Consider the following 22187-nt stretch of genomic DNA (forward strand, 5'->3'; position numbering starts at 1 on the left):
CACCATGCACAGAGGCACCTTACATTCCTCACACATAAACCGAATGTCTTTGCGTCTTTGTTACCGTCGTTTTGTTTGTGCACAGACAATGCATCTCTTCTGAGCAAATTTCTTTTGAGTTGAAGGAAGCTGTATTATGAAATGATCACCTTCTCTCCTCAAACGCTTGGGTATATTGTGATGAATTCGAGGACCATGTTGTATTGCAGGTGTTGTTACCTGGTACTTCATTATGAGTTGTCTGACAACAGACAAACAAAATTCACCATACGGTGGTCTGTTACCAGTCTTTATTTGGTACATATTATATGCATTCAGCATTGAAATGTCCATGAGATGGAAGAAAAGTTTCATGTACCACTTGTAACTCTTACGAACACAGTCAACAAAACCAATCTGCATGTCACACTTGTCAACCAAGCGCATGTTTTGTGTATAATCAATCACTGTCACTGGTTTTCGAATACGTTCATTAGTCACTCGATCAACTTTGCCACTGTCTTGCATTTCATTACGGTGAATGGTTGTCAACAATGTGACATCTCGTTTGTCATGCCACCGTAATGCCATGATGTCATTGGCAGTAAACACCTGCACGTCATCACCACGAACACCTGCATTGAGCCTGGGCATATGTTTACGATTAGAACCCACTGTGCCACACACATCTGTCTTGTTCACTCGCATGAAATCACTGAGTAATGGGCTTGTGTACCAGTTATCGGTATATAATGTATGGCCCTTACCAAGATAAGGTGCCATCATGTTTCTCACTACGTCACCTGATATACCCAATAACATCTTGGTATCTTTCAATGTTTTACTACCCGTGTATACAACAATATCCAACACCAGGCCACTGTCACAATCACAGAGTACAAACAATTTTATACCAAAGCGGTTCCTCTTGCTCGGTATATACTGCTTGAATGACAGTCTACCTTTGAACAAAATCAAAGACTCGTCAATTACAAGATTCTTGAATGGATAAAAGTATATCCTGAACTTTTGTTTGAGATACATGAAAACATTTCTAATCTTGTATAACCTGTCACTTCTGTCAGGCCTGGTTTTGTCAGAGAAGTGCAACATACGTAACAGTAAGATAAACCTGTTCACTGGTATTATTTCACTGAAGGATGGGGTACAAATTAGCCGATCTGTGGACCAGTATGCTTTTATATTATGCTTATAGACGTGAGGCATAAGCATTATTGTTGCAAAAAGCAAATACATTTCTGCAACAGTGGTCTCTTTCCACCTGTGTAGTCTTGACTGTGGTGATAAGATCGTATTTGCCATGGTGTAATGAAAATACTTATTACTTTCCCTGACAATAATTTCCATCAATGGCTGGTCAAAGAATAATTCAAAGAATTCCAGTTCATTGGCCGTGGTTCCAAGGGGACAGGTAGGTAGAATTCCACTTTGAGAGTCATCAAAGTGGGGAGGGCTGGGAACAAAATTGGGATTTTGCTGCCAATCCCAGATACGATTTGCTGGTGGATACTGGACATCATAGGCTGGTTGTACGGGTGGTTGTGGCGGGCTGGTGGGTGACGCTCCGCTTTGTCCTTGAACTGACGAGTCAGCAGCGTGGGTCCCCGCGTGGCACAGCGAGTCACGCATGGCGGTGCCACTACCACCACCAGCCCCACTAACACCATCCACTGATGTCTGTGGCCCATCCATGCCAAGTGTAGCCACATCATCCTCACTATCACTACCTAAAACGGGTGTAGGGCCACGGGATGTACTCCGGGATGTACTCCGTCCCCTGGGCACAGCATAGGGTACACTACCCGAGCACATGCGGCGGCGAACATACCGACGCTTCACTGGTAAATATGTTTCCTCACTATCACTACTCGAATGATAGTCGAGCGCAATAAAATCACAATCCACGTCGGAATCATCGTCATTACTGAAGTCAGAGGCCAGGCCACGGGAAAATAATAGTTTTCTCTTACGTTTAGGAACACCCGACCGTGAGTCACGAGTGCCCACACCAGAGGTAGAAGGTCGAGGATCGTCGGGGTTTTCTGCACTATTATCGATATCCTGGTCATTATTTTCAGTCACTAACTTATCAAAGCCGTAGAATTCGTCTTCATTTCCACTTCCATCAGTGTCAGAACTATCAGACAGGAAGAGGAGAGTCCCAATTTTCCGGGGAGTGAGAGCTGACTTGCAACGAGGCATGGTGAACAAGGGTGACTGAGCCGGCGTTCCCACAATGCTATGCAGGCGCCTAGATTTTTTGTTTATGGCGCACACCCACGGCACAGACCCATTCTCTCATATGTAGGCCTATGAGCGCTTTCGCGCTAAATTTGACGGCGCTAGAATTTTGGCGTAGATCTACGGTTTGGACACTCGCCGACCAGCCGTAGATCTACGGGACGGACCCTGAAAGGGTTAAAAAACAAAATTTGCTAGACAATAGCTGTGTCACACCCAGACTGGGTTGCTGAAAGGAGCAGACACCATCACTTCTTCTTTAACTGTCTTTCCAGATACATTCCAATGCACCGTCATAATTCGAAAATGTTGTAAGTTGAATATGATATAAAAATCAAGTAAATAAATAACTTGGCGAATAAGTTAATAAATAATTACTGTGACTAAATAACAGTGTTGAGAAGTAAATAAATGAATACAAATTTATCCTATCAATAAATGTACAGTACAAAAAAGTGTTTTATAACACCATTGTGAAGTTGAAATATAATAAGTAGATCCATCGTAAAGTAAGTAAGCATCTGTAGAGTAATACATACTGTTAAATAAAGCAGTATTGGGACCAATCTTAGGACTCTACCTCAGGTTTACAAATAAATACCCAAATTGTAAAGGCCAAGAAAATTGAAAATACTACCGTGCATGAAAGCCAAGAAGGAATAGAAGATACTATACTTTACTGGCACTGTAATGGTATGTAAATGCTGACATAATTGAGTATATAATACATAAATGCAGTGGATATATTATCCACATTTTGCCCTCATAGTAGACTTATTGAAGCCTATTGTCTGGCAGAAATGTTGTCATTAATACAGGTAACTGATGTACGAATCTAAATGTCATTATAGTTTTTTTATTAGCGTGTAAATAAACTATGAAAAATTTATAATGAAACAAAACTAATGCCAGTGCATACTCTGAAATTTAATCCCCCTATTATGTAAGTGTGAGAAATATATTAAAATTATGCTCACCTGTTCCTCGTGTACAAAATAATCGAAGGTCTTCATAAACTGGAAATCGCCAAAGAGCTTGGGAAACAGCCTATGGTGAGCATTAGGATGCACGACTTTCTTGGAGATGGTATATATTCTTCTCAGTGTTTCTGGAATCAGCATTTCTACGTCTAGTACCATCTGTAAAATGATTGTATAATTTAGTTCCTGACCTGCTGTATAAACGGGGCCCTACAGAAGCCCGGATCTAACCTGCTGTATAAATGGGGCCCTACAGAAGCCACCGGTGGCCCGGTGGTCTGGTGGCTAAAGCTCCCGCTTCACACACGGAGGGCCCGGGTTCGATTCCCGGCGGGTGGAAATTCCGACACGTTTCCTTACACCTATTGTCCTGTTCACCTAGCAGCAAATAGGTACCTGGGAGTTAGTCGACTGGTGTGGGTCGCATCCTGGGGGACAAGATTAAGGACCCCAATGGAAATAAGTTAGACAGTCCTCGATGACGCACTGACTTTCTTGGGTTATCCTGGGTGGCTAACCCTCCGGGGTTAAAAATCCGAACGAAATCTTATCTTAACGTGCTGTATAAATGGGGCCCTACAGAAGCCCGGATCTAACCTGCTGTATAAACGGGGCCCTACAGAAGCCCGGATCTAACCTGCTGTATAAATGGGGCCCTACAGAAGCCCAGATCAAACCTGTATAAACGGGGCCCTACAGAAGCCTGGATCTAACCTGCTGTATAAACAGGGCCCTACAGAAGCCTGGATCTAACCTGCTGTATAAACGGAGCCCTACAGAAGCCCGGATCTAACCTGCTGTATAAATGGGGCCCTACAGAAGCCCGGATCTAACCTGTATAAACGGGGCCCTACAGAAGCCTGGATCTAACCTGCTGTATCCCCTCAAGGAAGGTTCCTTGATGTTGGTGAGGGGCTCTTGATTTAGGGAATTGGATCTGTGCTCCAGTTCCCCAAATTAAGCCTGAATGCCTTCCACATACCCCCCCAGGCGCTGTATAATCCTCCGGGTTTAGCGCTTCCCCCTTGATTGTAATAATAATAACCTGCTGTATAAACAGGGCCCTACAGAAGCCTGGATCTAACCTGCTGTATAAATGGGGGCCCTACAGAAGCCCGGATCTAACCTGCTGTATAAACAGGGCCCTACAGAAGCCCGGATCTAACCTGCTGTATAAACGGGGCCCTACAGAAGCCTGGATCTAACCTGCTGTATAAATGGGGGCCATACAGAAGCCCAGATCTAACCTGCTGTATAAATAGGGCCCTACAGAAGCCCGGATCTAACCTGCTGTATAAATAGGGCCCTACAGAAGCCTAGATCTAACCTGCTGTATAAATGGGGCCCTACAGAAGCCTGGATCTAACCTGCTGTATAAATGGGGCCCTACAGAAGCCTGGATCTAACCTGCTGTATAAATGGGGCCCTACAGTACTGTCAGTACAACCATAGTTGTTCTACAGGTGGAAACTAATGTTTTACCTGGGTTTGCATTGCAAGCCTCTTGAGTATAGCTTGGTCCTGTACGGCTTTAATGTCATCTACGGCCAGACCCACCAGCAAGTTCATGATTATAATGGACATCAGAATCAGGAAGGCGACAAACAGGATATACGTGATTTCTGGATACTGCAAAACGACACCGGATATTAGATTTCAGTTTCAGCAAAACAACACCAGATATTAGATTTCAGTTTCAATGTTTTAGTAAAGATATGTATAACTATTTCACATTGTATAAAGAATGAAAATTATCCCTAAAATGCAAAATTAATTTATAATAATTTCAAGATTACAAAGTTGCTGCAGGAGAGGGATATGTTGATAAATTAGACACATGTGCAACTCTTGGGTATCTTTATTGAGGAAACGTTTCGCCACACAGTGGCTTCATCAGTCCATACAAAGGAGAATCTTGAAGAATAGGAGGAGAATGAGGTAATCAGTCCCTCAACCTTGAGTCGATGTGGTCAGTCCATCAATCTTGAATAGAATACGGCATACGTGCTGAGAAGGAGCTTATAAACCGTTGGCAGGAGAGGTGCAGCAGTCAGAGGCAGTGTAACACTTGGTCAATGTTGAAGTAGGTCGTGCCCAAGAATTAGGCAAACGAAGAATTCCCAAGTATTAAGATCCCAAGAAGTTGCAGTGTCTGACAGGTTTGTAGATGAATGGTTCAGGGAACCGACATGTTGATAAATTAGACACATGTGCAACTCTTGGGTATCTTTATTGAGGAAACGTTTCGCCACACAGTGGCTTCATCAGTCCATACAAAGGAGAATCTTGAAGAATAGGAGGAGAATGAGGTCAGTCCATCAATCTTGAATAGAATACGGCATACGTGCTGAGAAGGAGCTTATAAACCGTTGGCAGGAGAGGTGCAGCAGTCAGAGGCAGTGTAACACTGGGATCTTAATACTTGGGAATTCTTCGCTTGCCTAATTCTTGGGCACGACCTACTTCAACACTGAACAAGTGTTACACTGCCTCTGACTGCTGCACCTCTCCTGCCAACGGTTTATAAGCTCCTTCTCAGCACGTATGCCGTATTCTATTCAAGATTGATGGACTGACCACATCGGCTCAAGGTTGAGGGACTGATTACCTCATTCTCCTCCTATTCTTCAAGATTCTCCTTTGTATGGACTGATGAAGCCACTGTGTGGCGAAACGTTTCCTCAATAAAGATACCCAAGAGTTGCACATGTGTCTAATTTATCAACATGTCGGTTCCCTGAACCATTCATCTACAAACCTGTCAGACACTGCAACTTCTTGGGATCTTAATACTTGGGAATTCTTCGCTTGCCTAATTCTTGGGCACGACCTACTTCAACATTGAACAAATGTTACACGACCTATGACTGCTGCACCTCTCCTGCCAACGGTTTATAAGCTCCTTCTCAGCACGTATGCCGTATTCTATTCAAGATTGATGGACTGACCACATCGACTCAAGGTTGAGGGACTGATTACCTCATTCTCCTCCTATTCTTCAAGATTCTCCTTTTTATGGACTGATGAAGCCACTGTGTGGCGAAACGTTTCCTCAATAAAGATACCCAAGAGTTGCACATGTCTAATTTATCAACATGTCGGTTCCCTGAACCATTCATCTACAAAGGAGAGGGATATGTTATATCTATGAAAAATAATTGTCCAAAAGACAGATTTTTTTTATAAAAGTTTATAATTATTCCTCCACATAACCGAGCTGCAATTTAATTATCTATAAGATAAGAACGTATTACCACTTGTCACACTGTTACTAACATTTATGTAGTTCTTTTCAGTGACTGGTACATGAAGAATCACAAACTACTAATTAATTATTAGTATAACTACCATGCATTCATGAATGGTAAATAATGTGTTGCCCGGCAGGAAAGAATAAGCACCAAATTCAAACAATAGAGAAAAATGGTTATGAGGGAGATTGGAGCTATGAAACTCCCATTACAATACAGTAAGTTCTCACTTAAAATCGTTGATTTGTTCTTAGAAATTGCGACTTTGGGCAAAAAGTTGTGTAATGAAACGAGCATATATAAGGGAGATTAGGGAGATTACCGTTAGACCCCTGACTGTCTTCAAGGTGGTGCTGGACAGGCACCTGAAGTCAGTACCTGACCAGCCGGGCTATGGTTCATACGTCGGGTTGCGTGCAGCCAACAGTAACAGCCTGGTAGATCACACCCTGATCCACCATGAAGACTGGTCACAGACTGGGCTGCGGGGGCACTGACCCCCGAAACCCTCTCCAGGTATACTCCATATAACCCAAAAAAAAGTCAGTGACTGATTTCCATTGGCTTTCTTACTGATATAAACATGAGGGGAGTGCACAGTGTACCTTTATCACTCATTTTGTAATCTTTATAGAGAATAAACTTGATTGATTGATTACAACAGGGTTAAATCAAGGAAGAAATGTTTGCAAAGCAAAAATTGTAAGTAACACCTCCTACCACCAGGCAGTTCAGAAATGGAAGGTGCAAACTCCACACAGATAGTGGCCCTAGCTACGAATCGATTTTTTTTTCTCGTCAACGTTATAACAAAACAACATTGAACAAAACATGTTAAGTGAGGACTTGGCTTACTTTATGAAGCTCTTGAGTCTGTGTTACAGATGCAGAAGAATCTACACATTCCCAGAAGAAATATTAAGAAATCGGTTCATTAAAATTTTGGCCTTGGCGGTGCTTATTCTCTTGTCGCACAATGCCTCATACAATAGGAGTGCAGATGTCAAGGCATTTTAGAAGACAGTAGTAGTGGCAATACTACCTTCTGCTATATGACCCTTGTGGGTTTAGTGCTTAGTTTTGATTATAATACCTTCAGGAAGAGAAACTTTCTTTTTCTTTTTAGGTCACCATGCCTTGGTGGGATATGACCAGCTTGTTGGAAAAAAATAAACTTCAAAAATGCCCTGTCTTCTTGATAATGTAAAAGTTATCCTATGCCTTCAGTTTTTTAAATTTTATTTGTGATATCTGGCAGTCTTACTTCAAGTTTTTCTTCGTTAAAAATGGCGTCAAACTCCAGCTCTCCGATCATCATCACTGTTGTCTTTAGCAGTGAGTTGGTTGGTGTTCTAAAGGGTTCTTGGTTTTTCAGGACCTACATTGAAACAAAAAACAGAAAAAAAGTATATAGGAGAGGAAGTGAGAGACAGAGAACAAATGAAGGAAAAAGGACAAAGTTAGGAGAGAAGAATAAAGAAAAAGAGAGAAATATTCATCAGTAGCATGAACAATTCAATTTTATAAGTCGAGTTTTCATAAACAGTATATTATTTTTTACAACACACCATAGTGTTATATCTATAAATCAATAGCTGTATAGCCCTTGTGGCTTAGCGCTTCTTTTTTGATTATAATAATTTTGTTAGTTCACTTGTATCTTCAGTAGATATATTTTCATAACATTATCCCAGGTACATCAATTAAAGACAGTCGATTTAGACTTACCGACCCCTCAAGGGAGGTTCCTTGACGCTGATGAGGGGCTCTTGATCTAGGGAATTGCATCTGTGATCAAGTTCCCAGAATTAAGCCTGAATACCATCCACAACCCCTTGTAGGTACTGTATAATCCTACAGGTTTAGCGCTTCCCCATTATTATAATAATTAGACTTACCGTGTAGAAGCTGAGAGCGAAGGCAACAATGAAGAGTAAGAAGACAGTGAAGAACTTGAGAAACGTAGCAAAAACATCGGTAAACATGACAACGTAGATGCCTAGGAAAGGAAACTTGCGGATGAAGAGTAGCAGATTTATCCACCCTAGAAAAATGGATGCTGCGCCAACTTGCCACTGCCAATCCTGTCGACCAAGGAAAGATAAATTTTAATATTTGTTTTCAACGCAACAGCCATCTCCCACCAAGGCAGGCGATCCAAAAAAGAATAAAAGTAAAGTTTTCTTCTTTTACATTTAGTAATGTATACCCCTCAAGGAAGGTTCCTTGATGTTGGTGAGGGGCTCTTGATTTAGGGAATTGGATCTGTGCTCCAGTTCCCCGAATTAAGCCTGAAGGCCTTCCACATCCCCCCCCCAGGCGCTGTATAATCCTCCGGGTTTAGCGCTTCCCCCTTGATTATAATAATAATAATAGTAATGTATATAGGAGAAGGGGTTACCAGCCCCTTACTCCCGGCATTTTAGTCGCCTCTTACGACACGCATGACTTCCGGAGGAAAGATTCTTCTCCACTTCCTCGTGGAGAAATTTTAATGTGTAATATGAAACACAAACTCACTCTGGATTTATTATTAGCACATCAGCCCTGTTATGAGGCCATGTTATCTAAGTAATGGTTACTCTGGAATACCTAATTATACTGAAGTGATGGGGGCACAACTGCTTTAATTCTGTCATAAGGGCAGATAAATCTTATGGGGGAAAAAGTCAGTCGAGTCAAGCCTCGTTTTTTTTTTCAATATGAATAGGATGTACTATAGACACTTTTTTTTTTTTTTTTTTCAACAAGTCGGTCGTCTCCCACCGAGGCAGGGTGACCCAAAAAAAAGAAAATCCCCAAAAAGAAAATACTTTCATCATCATTCAACACTTTCACCACACTCACACATTATCACTGCTTTTGCAGAGGTGCTCAGAATATAACAGCTTAGAAGCATATACGTATAGAGATACACAACATATCCCTCCAAACTGCCAATATCCCAAACCCCTCCTTTAAAGTGCAGGCATTGTACTTCCCATTTCCAGGACTCAAGTCCGACTATATGAAAATAACCTGTTTCCCTGAATCCCTTCACTAAATATTACCCTGCTCACACTCCAACAGATCGTCAGGTCCCAAGTATCATTCATCTCCATTCACTCCTATCTAACACGCTCATTATAAAGTTTGCATTTCTTTTTGCAATAGTAAAATAAGGTGTAGTAATGGGAAAAACAAAATTATTGTAATTAAAGAACTGGGCATGTCAACAGTCTTTTGTTTTGGTGGGTTGATGGGAGGAGCTTAGCTGGGTCACTCACTCTTGTGACCTCCAGCTGGGCAGGATCATCTCCTCCTTCCTGTTTCTGGGCAGGACACGAGTGCCCCAGAGGTAAGATTTGTACTTGATTGATATAACAATTATACCCAGGGTGACTAATTAATAATTAGGAGGACTAATTAATAATAATTTATTTATTTATTTTTTATTTATTAATTTGAACATGATACCCCTCAAGGAAGGTTCCTTGATGTTGGTGAGGGGCTCTTGATTTAGGGAATTGGATCTGTGCTCCAGTTCCCCAAATTAAGCCTGAATGCCTTCCACATATCCCCCCCCAGGCGCTGTATAATCCTCCGGGTTTAGCGCTTCCCCCTTGATTATAATAATAATAATTGAACATGATACAGAGAAGTACAAGGAATACAATTTTTAACCCTTTGAGGGTCGACAGGCCCTCTCCGAAACTCGTTCTCAGGGTCGGCCAAATTTAAAAAAAAAAAAAAAATTATGAAAAGATAGAGAATCTTTTCCCGATCATAAGGACACCAAAAGTTTGAAATTTGATGGAAAACTTACAGAATTATGCTCTCGTGAAGTTAGCGGTCTCGGGGATATTTACGCATCGGCGATTTTGCCCACTTTGAGCCCCATTTTCGGCCAATTCCACTGTACTAGTCGACAAAAAACATGAATATTTCGCTAGAACTCCATTTTTTCTATCGAATGGGTGCAAGAAACCACCCATTTATGAAATTCAACTATCCAGTACAGTGGTCAGAATTTAGCAATTTTGCCAATTTCATACAAATTTCAAAAGATGCCAATTTCCAAATAGGGTCCAGAATAAACAAGAAAGACATTCCTAGCACTAAAATGACATTTCCTCTGGTCATTAGTCACGTCTCAAGGCCCCTCTTATATTCTTTTGCTTTTCACTTTGAATTTTTATTCTCACAAAAAATAGAAGATTTACTGTTATGCAGACTACTGCATTAGTGTAAAAAATGGTATAAATATTATTGGCGTACTTGTGAAAGAATATTAGACTCACCAGTTGACGTGTATTGGATCATTGGCATGATTTGTTTACTTCTGAAATTTGGTAAAAATCGAACATTTCTGCTACTTTGAGCTCAATTTCAAGGTATCTTTCATTGTAAAACCAGTCAAAATCATCTCAATTTCTGTAATATGTCTTCCATTCTATAAAATGAGACCAAGAAAACTAGAATACAACAATAAATACCATACGAAAATACAGTGCAAATTTGCTGTTTTATTCCAAAAAAACGGTCAAAGTTTTTTTTTTTTTTTTCTCATTATGCACTGTGTGCTGCAGGATTTTTTTTAGACTGTGCACACTGACCACATAGACCCATTCTTTCATATGAAGGCCTACAAGCTTTCTCCCACTAGATTTGAGGGCGCTAGAATTTAGGCGTGCTACTACGTCAAAAAACCCTGGGTCGTAAGCCGTACTAGTACGTCCGAAACCCTCAAAGGGTTAAAGTGCAGCATGCCAAAGCCCCTTGTATGTGAGCATTATGGGCAGGCTTAAAATTAACTTAAGATTAACTAAGCAATGATATATTCAGTGGTACAAAAATTATTGTAAAACAGATAACAATTTAGTACAACTGAGTATTACAAAGACAGGTCATATGGTCATTTACTGTGTTGCTGTGTAATCACTAGAATGGAGTATTATGTTAGGTAATGAAGTTAAATAGTAACAAAGTTTGATTGGGTCACAGGTTGACATTTATGAGATAAAATAATGAGATACATATATGAGATACAATTATTCAGTATTTATTTAGTTGTGGGTGAGTAAGTGATTTTTGAGAAGAGACTTGAATTTATAAACAGAGTGTTTCTTTTATATTCACAGGTAATGAATTCCAGATTTTTGGCCTTCTATGTGCATTGAGTTTTTGCATAACGTGAGATGGACACGAGGAACATCGTGATCTGTGTCTTGTGTTATGGTCATGTGTTCTGTTAAGGTTGGTAAGGAGATGTTTGAGGGGAGGGTTTATGTCAGAGTTAAGTGTTCTATGTATGTAGTAGGTGCAGTAATAAGTATGGATGTTTTGTATGGTGAGTAGGTTTAGAGTTTTGAATATTAGTGGAGTGTGTTGTCTGTAGTGGGAATTTATTATCATTCTGACTGCAGCCTTTTGTTGGGTGATTATTGGTCTGAGATGGTTTATTGTTAAGCCCCATGCACAAATTCCATAGGTGAGATGGGGGTAAATAAGTGAGTGATATAGGGCCAGGAGGGCTGACTGTGGAACATAGTACCGTATCTTTGATAGTATGCCTACGGTCTTGGAATTTTTTGTTGGAAATTTGTTGTATATGTGTTTGAAATTTGAGTCTATTATCAAGGTGGATTCCTAGGAACTTTCCTTCTGTGAGTTTTGTGATAGGTAATCCATTTATCATTATGTTTAGAGACATATCTGTAGCTCTGTTACCAAACTGAATGTAGTAGGTTTTGTCAATGTTTAGAGTAAGTTTGTTGGTCCTCATCCAGGTTGATATTTTCTGTAATTCGGTATTTACAGTATTGGCTAGCGTGACTGGGCTCGGGTGAGAGTAGACGTATGTAGTGTCATCTGCAAATAGTGTGGGTTTGAGTAGTTGCGATGCATTTGGTAGGTCATTTTTTATGTATATGAGAAAGAGAAGAGGGCCTAGGACACTGCCCTGTGGGACACCAACTGTAATTGGCTGTGCAGAAGTGTTTGCCCCATTTGTGTACACATATTGGCTTCTGTTGCTGAGGTATGACTTGAGGTAGTTAAGGGAGTGCCCTCTTATACCAGAGTGCGACAATTTTATGTGGAGCAAGTCATGGTCAACTGTATCAAAAGCTTTACGTAAGTCAATGAAGATCCCCAGTGGGACTTTTTTTTTCTATTGCTGTATAAATATGTTCCAGCATGTGGATAATAGCATCATTAGTATTTTTATTAGGCCTGAACCCAAATAAAATAATATCTTTATTTACTACATGTACAAGGTATACAAGTCCATGTACAAGGTATACCAGTACATGTACAAGGTATACAAGTACATGTACAAGGTATACCAGTACATGTTTGTAGATGAATGGTTCAGAGAACCGACATGTTGATAAATTAGACACATGTGACACTACCTATGACTGCTACACCTCTCCTGCCATACGGTTTATAAGCTGCTTCTCCGCTCATCTGCCGTATTCTACTCAAGATTGATGGACTGAACACATCGACTCAAGGTTGAGGGACTGATTACCTCATTCTCCTCCTGTTCTTCAAGTTTCTCCTATGTATGGACTGATGAAGCCACTGTGTGGCGAAACGTTTCCTCAATAAAGATACCCAAGAGTTGCACATGTGTCTAATTTATCACCAGTACATGTACAAGGTATACCAGTACATGTACAAGGTATACCAGTACATGTACAAGGTATACCAGTACATGTACAAGGTATACCAGTACATGTACAAGGTATACCAGTACATGTACAAGGTATACAGATCATAGCTGACATCAGTGACATACTACTATATAGAAAGTCCCTTGTTATGCTGAGCATTTCCTGCAAATTGTCAGTTTTGTCCCAGGATGTGACCCACACCAGTCCACTAACACCCAGGATGTGACCCACACCAGTCCACTAACACCCAGGATGTGACCCACACCAGTCCACTAACACCCAGGATTTGACCCACACCAGTCCACTAACACCCAGGATGTGACCCACACCAGTCCACTAACACCCAGGATGTGACCCACACCAGTCCACTAACACCCAGGATGTGACACCCACCAGTCCACTAACACCCAGGATGTGACCCACACCAGTCCACTAACACCCAGGATGCCACCCACACCAGTCCACTAACACCCAGGATGTGACCCACACCAGTCCACTAACACCCAGGATGTGACCCACACCAGTCCACTAACACCCAGGATGTGACACCCACCAGTCCACTAACACCCAGGATGTGACCCCACACCAGTCCACTAACACCCAGGATGCCACCCACACCAGTCCACTAACACCCAGGATGTGACCCACACCAGTCCACTAATACCCAGGATGTGACCCACACCAGTCCACTAGCACCCAGGATGTGACCCACACCAGTCCACTAACACCCAGGATGTGACCCACACCAGTCCACTAACACCCAGGATGTGACCCACACCAGTCCACTAACACCCAGGATGCCACCTACACCAGTCCACTAACACCCAGGATGCCACCCACACCAGTCCACTAACACCCAGGATGTGACCCACACCAGTCCACTAACACCCAGGATGTGACCCACACCAGTCCACTAACACCCAGGATGCCACCCACACCAGTCCACTAACACCCAGGATGCCACCCACACCAGTCCACTAATACCCAGGATGCCACCCACACCAGTCAACTAACACCCAGGATGCCACCCACACCAGTCCACTAACACCCAGGATGTGACCCACACCAGTCCACTAACACCCAGGATGCCACCCACACCAGTCCACTAACACCCAGGATGCCACCCACACCAGTCCACTAACACCCAGGATGCCACCCACACCAGTCCACTAACACCCAGGATGTGACCCACACCAGTCCACTAACACCCAGGATGTGACCCACACCAGTCCACTAACACCCAGGATGTGACACCCACCAGTCCACTAACACCCAGGATGTGACCCCACACCAGTCCACTAACACCCAGGATGCCACCCACACCAGTCCACTAACACCCAGGATGTGACCCACACCAGTCCACTAATACCCAGGATGTGACCCACACCAGTCCACTAGCACCCAGGATGTGACCCACACCAGTCCACTAACACCCAGGATGTGACCCACACCAGTCCACTAACACCCAGGATGTGACCCACACCAGTCCACTAACACCCAGGATGCCACCCACACCAGTCCACTAACACCCAGGATGTGACCCACACCAGTCCACTAACACCCAGGATGTGACCCACACCAGTCCACTAACACCCAGGATGCCACCCACACCAGTCCACTAACACCCAGGATGCCACCCACACCAGTCCACTAATACCCAGGATGCCACCCACACCAGTCCACTAACACCCAGGATGCCACCCACACCAGTCCACTAACACCCAGGATGTGACCCACACCAGTCCACTAACACCCATGATGCCACCCACACCAGTCCACTAACACCCAGGATGCCACCCACACCAGTCCACTAACACCCAGGATGCCACCCACACCAGTCCACTAACTCCCAGGTACCCATTTTAAACTGATGGGTAAACAGGGACAGGGACATGTGGTGTAAGTGAATGCATACATTATTGGCAGACATTAAGATAAGATAAGATTTCGTTCAGATTTTTAACCCCGGAGGGTTAGCCACCCAGGATAACCCAAGAAAGTCAGTGCGTCATCGAGGACTGTCTAACTTATTTCCATTGGGGTCCTTAATCTTGTCCCCCAGGATGCGACCCACACCAGTCGACTAACAGCGAGGTACCTATTTGCTGCTAGGTGAACAGGACAATAGGTGTAAGGAAACGTGTCGAAATGTTTCCACCCGCCGGGAATCGAACCCGGGCCCTCCGTGTGTGAAGCGGGAGCTTTAGCCACCAGGCCACCGGGCCTTCTTACTAGAGAACAGTGCTGATACTGCTTAAGAGAGCACTTACCTGCCTAACAGAGCAGTCATTAAAGTCCCAGACAAGCAGAACAGCAGTAATGTAGCAACACCACTCCATCAGGTTTCCCAAGCCGAGGTAATTGAGACGTGCCTTAAAAAAGTGGAAAATGGTTGAGTAAATTAGTTGAAAAATTGCAAGTGTTATGCACTATGTACATCAACTCTTTACTGTAATACTATACAGGGCAAGGCAACAAAAATTTCGTAAATCCTATTTATTATAATAGATTTTTTTAACATTGGCAGTCTGAGGTAGGGCGACCCAACAAAAAAGACAAAACACTCACTGTTATTCAGTCAGTGTACTGCCAGAAGTGCACTGACATCGCAGTTCAGATGACCTCACCTCTCCTTCAGAGTGCGGGTATTGTACCTCTCACCTCCAGGACTCAAGTCTGGCTAACCAGTTTCCCTGAATCCCTTCATAAATATTACCTTGCTCAAACTCCAACAGCACATCAAATCATAAAAACCACTTTGACACAACCAATAAAATAATAACAAGCTTAAAAATCAAGCAAACTAAGACTATTCATTATTAATAATGTTGCAACCCCTGAATGGGTTACAATGATTATTATGTATATATGTAATGTATATTATCTTTTCATATAATTTTATATTGCTTATATTTGCGATAATAGCTAAATCGTAAATGTATGACTTTATATTATTATTTGACTGTTATATTGTTATTTAGCTTATGTTGTTAGGATGTATATAAAATGTGCTCAGTTAGTCTTAATTGTCAAACTACTGTAATTATCGCTTGTCGCTCGTTATACTGCCGGCTTCTGAGCTGCAGTTGTCCACGTAGCTATCACGTGATCGAGGGGGGGGTGTCCTCACCTCTTGTGAAGTATTCAGTCTGCTGGAGACTCGCTTGGTGGTTGGACAGATTGTCTGTCTCATTATTCTTATTAGTTCTGTAGAACTTTGTTCACAGAACATTGTAAAGACTTTGTGATTTTCGACGTTGTACTGAGGTTGTGTGTCACATAGACACTCTGAACATCTCAGGTCCTTAGCTATAGCTTCTGACCTAATTTTGTACTGGTTCCTGTGTATTGTCACAGTCTCGTTTTTCCTATGGGAGTTTTGTAACTTGTGGAGGATCTGCAGATGGTCCCTACTTAGTGTTATATTATTTCCCAGTTCCTGATTCTGTATCGCAGTCGCTTGATATTGCATTGCTATTGGGCTTAGCATTCTTTGTTGTTCAAGCAGACTGTTCGGGTTGCCAGTCGGTCAAGAAGTTAGTTTATTTGAGGACTTTGTCAGTCACTTGTTTAAGTCTTATTCGAGTCTTGAGACATAGCTAACTACTTAAGAGCACTTACACGCATACTCACACTTACTTGTACATATTTGTAATATCTTATTAAATGTTAATGTACCTGACGGTACTTAAGAATTATAAATGTGATATGTGCTTTCAGCACAATAATATTGAACTCGAGAGATTGATTTTAATTTGATTGCTGTAATTAATTGACTTTGATAATATACCTCTAGACAACTTATAGACTTAATAAATTTATTAAATTTTAATTTCTCTAGTTAGTAGCATACCAGTTGTAATCCTAAAGCACTATTGAACCATACTGAATTTTAATGGATAATTGGACAAGGATACTGACTACTTGTTACGAAAACCCAGTAACAGGCTGGATGCTAGAACGGCAGTCCTTTCTAGTATTCACTGGAGATCTCTAAGCTTTTAGAATCGCGTTTTTTGTAACAATAATGAATAAACATCTGAAAACAAAAATTTAATGTAAATGATGTGCGGACCTGTCGGCACCTGATCAGCCGAGCTGTGGCTCATACGTTGATTTGCGTGCAGCCAGCAGTAACAGCCTGGTTGATCAGGCTCTGATCCACCAGGAGGCCTGGTCACAGACCGGGCCGCGGGGGCGTTGACCCCCGGAACTCTCTCCAGGTAAACTCCAGGTAATTCTGTGCTTACACTGACAGTAACCAATGTACTGGTTTCTAGGTTTCTATATAGCATTATGGAGGCAAATGGATTTTATGACTTGACGTGCTGTTGGAGTGTGAGCAAAGCAACATTTATGAAGGGATTCAGGGAAACTGGTTAGCCAGACTTGAGTCCTGGAGGTGGGAAGCACAATGCCTGCACTCTGAAGGATTGGTGGAAATATACTGCATCTAGCAAGACAGTGATGGAGTGAATGATGATGACAGTGTTTCTTCTTTTTTGGGTCGTCCTACTTTGGTGGGAAACAGCCGATGTGTTAATACAAAAAATACCCAAACATTTTATTTAGACATAAAAGATTTCATTTGGTATTGTACACTATTATATAAAAAAAGCAACTGAATAATTAATGGTGCATGTGTTTTCTTTAGATCACCTACCTTGGAAAATGGCCATTGAATTAAAAATTATATGCAAGTTTGATATATAAATACACACTCAAGGAGGGCTGAGAATGCTGCAGTTAGGAGAGTCATCGCACTATGATGTCAGCATACTTTTAGCAAGACAGTAATTAAATGAATGATGGTGAATGTTTTTCCTCTTATGTGATTCACTCTGCCTCAGTGGAAGATAGCCAGTGTGTCAAAAAAAAAATCTATAACTTAATACTGAACTATATACTTTAAAAATTATTTTTTTCTTTAATTGCAAGTTTAAAAATGGTTGTGGAAGTTACCCCACCGTCTACACACTTCCACGAACCTCACTTTTCCACCCGCACTAATTAGCGTATAATAAAAGTTTTTTTTAACACTTCGACCATTTCCCACGATGGCAGGTGACCCCAAAAAATAAGGAAGAAACAAAAGCTTTTATTTTTTACATTTAGTAATTTATAGAGGAGAAGGGGTTACTAGCACCTTGCTCCTGGTATTTTAGTCCCCTCTTACGACGCTCATGACTTACGGAGGAAGAATTCTTCTCCACTTCCCCATGCATGAATAAAAGCTTATAAATACATCTGAACTCTCATATCATGTGTATGAATGATGGTGAAAGTGTTGAATGATAGTGAAAGTGTTTCTTTATTTTGTGGGTCAGCCTGCCTAAGTGGGAGACGGCCGGCGTGTTGAAAAAGAAAAAATACATATGCATGACAAATAATCATACTGGCAAGACACACAACTAGGAACAAGCTATATCTGAAGAAAATGTGATTTCCTCTTGTGTTTCTCAGAGGAATCATATTTAAAATATGGAGATGCTTTTTAAGTGCCATTCATATAATTTTTTTGAAGACACTCAAATCAAGTCTTATAATACCATTTTATTACAAAATGAAAGTAAAGTACTGTATAATAAGTAAGTACTTCCACATTTGGTGAATTTTTGAGGTGGGTATCAAAGAATATATAAACATTGTTAATCAACACTGGATGAGCAAAATTAAAATTCTACTAATTATTGATCTGAATGTCCGTCAAGAATTTTTCAGTAGGTAAAATACCTAGTGAGATATATGGTAGTGTAGTAACATGTAAACTACGGTGCAAGCGACTAGCACAGCAAAAAAACAAACACGGAAGATACTTTACCAAGAACATGTTACAACCTCCCTGGAATAACAAAGATAATTACTAAGGTTTTGAAATTTTTCAGTGGTACGTCCTACTGTGCCATTCCAATATACCTTCATGATATTATATTAAAATTCTATCATGAACCAACACCGTCTAAAAAATATTTGTTACTGTAATTTCTGACTTTAGTTTTTGATAGTGTAGTAATTCGAAATGCATGTATACAGTATTATATATTTCAAGGAAAGTACTAAGTCTGTAAGGGTTATATAGTCATGCACGACCAGAGGGCAAAGTGATGGTTGAATAAAGCCACAGAGGTGTCGAGGGAACGACACCGGCTGTTAGGACGGTGGTTCTGTTGATAAAACTAACCAGTGTAAGATGGGAAAGCAAAGAAAGTGTCTGCAGCAGAGGCAAAGTGTCTGCAGCAAAGGTAAAGTGTCTGCAGCAAAGGTAAAGTGTCTGCAGCAAAGGTAAAGTGTCTGCAGCAAAGATAAAGTGTCTGCAGCAAAGGTAAAGTGTCTGCAGCAAAGGTAAAGTGTCTGCAGCAAAGGTAAAGTGTCTGCAGCAAAGGTAAAGTGTCTGCAGCAAAGGTGAAGTGTCTGCAGCAAAGGTAAAGTGTCTGCAGCAAAGGTAAAGTGTCTGCAGCAAAGGTGAAGTGTCTGCAGCAAAGGTAAAGTGTCTGCAGCAAAGATAAAGTGTCTGCAGCAAAGGTGAAGTGTCTGCAGCAAAGGTAAAGTGTCTGCAGCAAAGGTAAAGTGTCTGCAGCAAAGGTGAAGTGTCTGCAGCAAAGGTGAAGTGTCTGCAGCAAAGGTGAAGTGTCTGCAGCAGAGGCAGTCTCTGCAGCAAAGGTGAAGTGTCTGCAGCAAAGGTAAAGTGTCTGCAGCAGAGGCAGTGTCTGCAGCAAAGGTAAAGTGTCTGCAGCAAAGGTAAAGTGTCTGCAGCAGAGGCAGTGTCTGCAGCAAAGGTAAAGTGTCTGCAGCAAAGGTAAAGTGTCTGCAGCAGAGGCAAAGTGTCTGCAGCAGAGGCAAAGTGTCTGCAGCAGAGGCAAAGTGTCTGCAGCAAAGGCAAAGTGTCTGCAGCAAAGGTAAAGTGTCTGCAGCAAAGGTAAAGTGTCTGCAGCAAAGGTAAAGTGTCTGCAGCAAAGGTAAAGTGTCTGCAGCAGAGGCAAAGTGTCTGCAGCAAAGGTAAAGTGTCTGTAGCAAAGGTAAAGTGTCTGCAGCAGAGGCAGTGTCTGCAGCAAAGGTAAAGTGTCTGCAGCAGAGGCAGTGTCTGCAGCAAAGGTAAAGTGTCTGCAGCAAAGGTGAAGTGTCTGCAGCAAAGGTAAAGTGTCTGCAGCAAAGGTGAAGTGTCTGCAGCAGAGGCAGTGTCTGCAGCAAAGGTAAAGTGTCTGCAGCAAAGATAAAGTGTCTGCAGCAAAGGTGAAGTGTCTGCAGCAAAGGTAAAGTGTCTGCAGCAAAGGTAAAGTGTCTGCAGCAAAGGTGAAGTGTCTGCAGCAAAGGTGAAGTGTCTGCAGCAAAGGTGAAGTGTCTGCAGCAGAGGCAGTCTCTGCAGCAAAGGTGAAGTGTCTGCAGCAAAGGTAAAGTGTCTGCAGCAGAGGCAGTGTCTGCAGCAAAGGTAAAGTGTCTACAGCAAAGGTAAAGTGTCTGCAGCAGAGGCAGTGTCTGCAGCAAAGGTGAAGTGTCTGCAGCAAAGGTAAAGTGTCTGCAGCAAAGATAAAGTGTCTGCAGCAAAGGTGAAGTGTCTGCAGCAAAGGTAAAGTGTCTGCAGCAAAGGTAAAGTGTCTGCAGCAAAGGTGAAGTGTCTGCAGCAAAGGTGAAGTGTCTGCAGCAAAGGTGAAGTGTCTGCAGCAGAGGCAGTCTCTGCAGCAAAGGTGAAGTGTCTGCAGCAAAGGTAAAGTGTCTGCAGCAGAGGCAGTGTCTGCAGCAAAGGTAAAGTGTCTGCAGCAAAGGTAAAGTGTCTGCAGCAGAGGCAGTGTCTGCAGCAAAGGTGAAGTGTCTGCAGCAAAGGTAAAGTGTCTGCAGCAGAGGCAAAGTGTCTGCAGCAAAGGTAAAGTGTCTGCAGCAAAGGCAAAGTGTCTGCAGCAAAGGCAAAGTGTCTGCAGCAAAGGTAAAGTGTCTGCAGCAAAGGTAAAGTGTCTGCAGCAAAGGTGAAGTGTCTGCAGCAAAGGTAAAGTGTCTGCAGCAAAGGTAAAGTGTCTGCAGCAAAGGTAAAGTGTCTGTAGCAAAGGTAAAGTGTCTGCAGCAGAGGCAGTGTCTGCAGCAAAGGTAAAGTGTCTGCAGCAGAGGCAGTGTCTGCAGCAAAGGTAAAGTGTCTGCAGCAAAGGTGAAGTGTCTGCAGCAAAGGTAAAGTGTCTGCAGCAAAGGTGAAGTGTCTGCAGCAGAGGCAGTGTCTGCAGCAAAGGTAAAGTGTCTGCAGCAAAGATAAAGTGTCTGCAGCAAAGGTGAAGTGTCTGCAGCAAAGGTAAAGTGTCTGCAGCAAAGGTAAAGTGTCTGCAGCAAAGGTGAAGTGTCTGCAGCAAAGGTGAAGTGTCTGCAGCAAAGGTGAAGTGTCTGCAGCAGAGGCAGTCTCTGCAGCAAAGGTGAAGTGTCTGCAGCAAAGGTAAAGTGTCTGCAGCAGAGGCAGTGTCTGCAGCAAAGGTAAAGTGTCTACAGCAAAGGTAAAGTGTCTGCAGCAGAGGCAGTGTCTGCAGCAAAGGTGAAGTGTCTGCAGCAAAGGTAAAGTGTCTGCAGCAGAGGCAAAGTGTCTGCAGCAAAGGTAAAGTGTCTGCAGCAAAGGCAAAGTGTCTGCAGCAAAGGTAAAGTGTCTGCAGCAAAGGTGAAGTGTCTGCAGCAAAGGTGAAGTGTCTGCAGCAAAGGTAAAGTGTCTGCAGCAAAGGTAAAGTGTCTACAGCAAAGGTAAAGTGTCTGTAGCAAAGGTAAAGTGTCTGCAGCAGAGGCAGTGTCTGCAGCAAAGGTAAAGTGTCTGCAGCAGAGGCAGTGTCTGCAGCAAAGGTAAAGTGTCTGCAGCAAAGGTGAAGTGTCTGCAGCAAAGGTAAAGTGTCTGCAGCAAAGGTGAAGTGTCTGCAGCAGAGGCAGTGTCTGCAGCAAAGGTAAAGTGTCTGCAGCAGAGGCAGTGTCTGCAGCAAAGGTAAAGTGTCTGCAGCAAAGGTAAAGTGTCTGCAGCAAAGGTAAAGTATCTGCAGCAGAGGCAGTGTCTGCAGCAAAGGTGAAGTGTCTGCAGCAAAGGTGGAAAGAGTCAGAGAGAG

At 42.4% G+C, this 22187-nt stretch overlaps 1 protein-coding gene across 10 annotated transcripts in view; it reads right to left on the reverse strand.

Moving 5' to 3' along the window:
- LOC128704677 (transient receptor potential cation channel subfamily A member 1 homolog) overlaps positions 1-22187 on the reverse strand; it is a 160472-nt gene that overhangs the window by 17350 nt on the left and 120935 nt on the right. For 9 of the 10 annotated variants that reach the window (XM_070079577.1, XM_070079576.1, XM_070079582.1 and 6 more), the window contains 5 exons: positions 15402-15503; positions 8371-8556; positions 7737-7850; positions 4704-4850; positions 3219-3380 (listed from right to left, as the gene is read on the reverse strand). In XM_070079577.1, coding sequence (XP_069935678.1) covers positions 3219-3380; positions 4704-4850; positions 7737-7850; positions 8371-8556; positions 15402-15503 — 711 coding nt within the window. Of the gene's footprint in view, positions 1-3218; positions 3381-4703; positions 4851-7736; positions 7851-8370; positions 8557-15401; positions 15504-22187 lie in introns of those variants that run through there. The other variant, XM_070079584.1, reaches the window with a different exon arrangement.

The sequence above is a fragment of the Cherax quadricarinatus genome, chromosome 100 (assembly GCF_038502225.1).
Source record: "Cherax quadricarinatus isolate ZL_2023a chromosome 100, ASM3850222v1, whole genome shotgun sequence".
NCBI lineage: Eukaryota > Metazoa > Arthropoda > Malacostraca > Decapoda > Parastacidae > Cherax > Cherax quadricarinatus.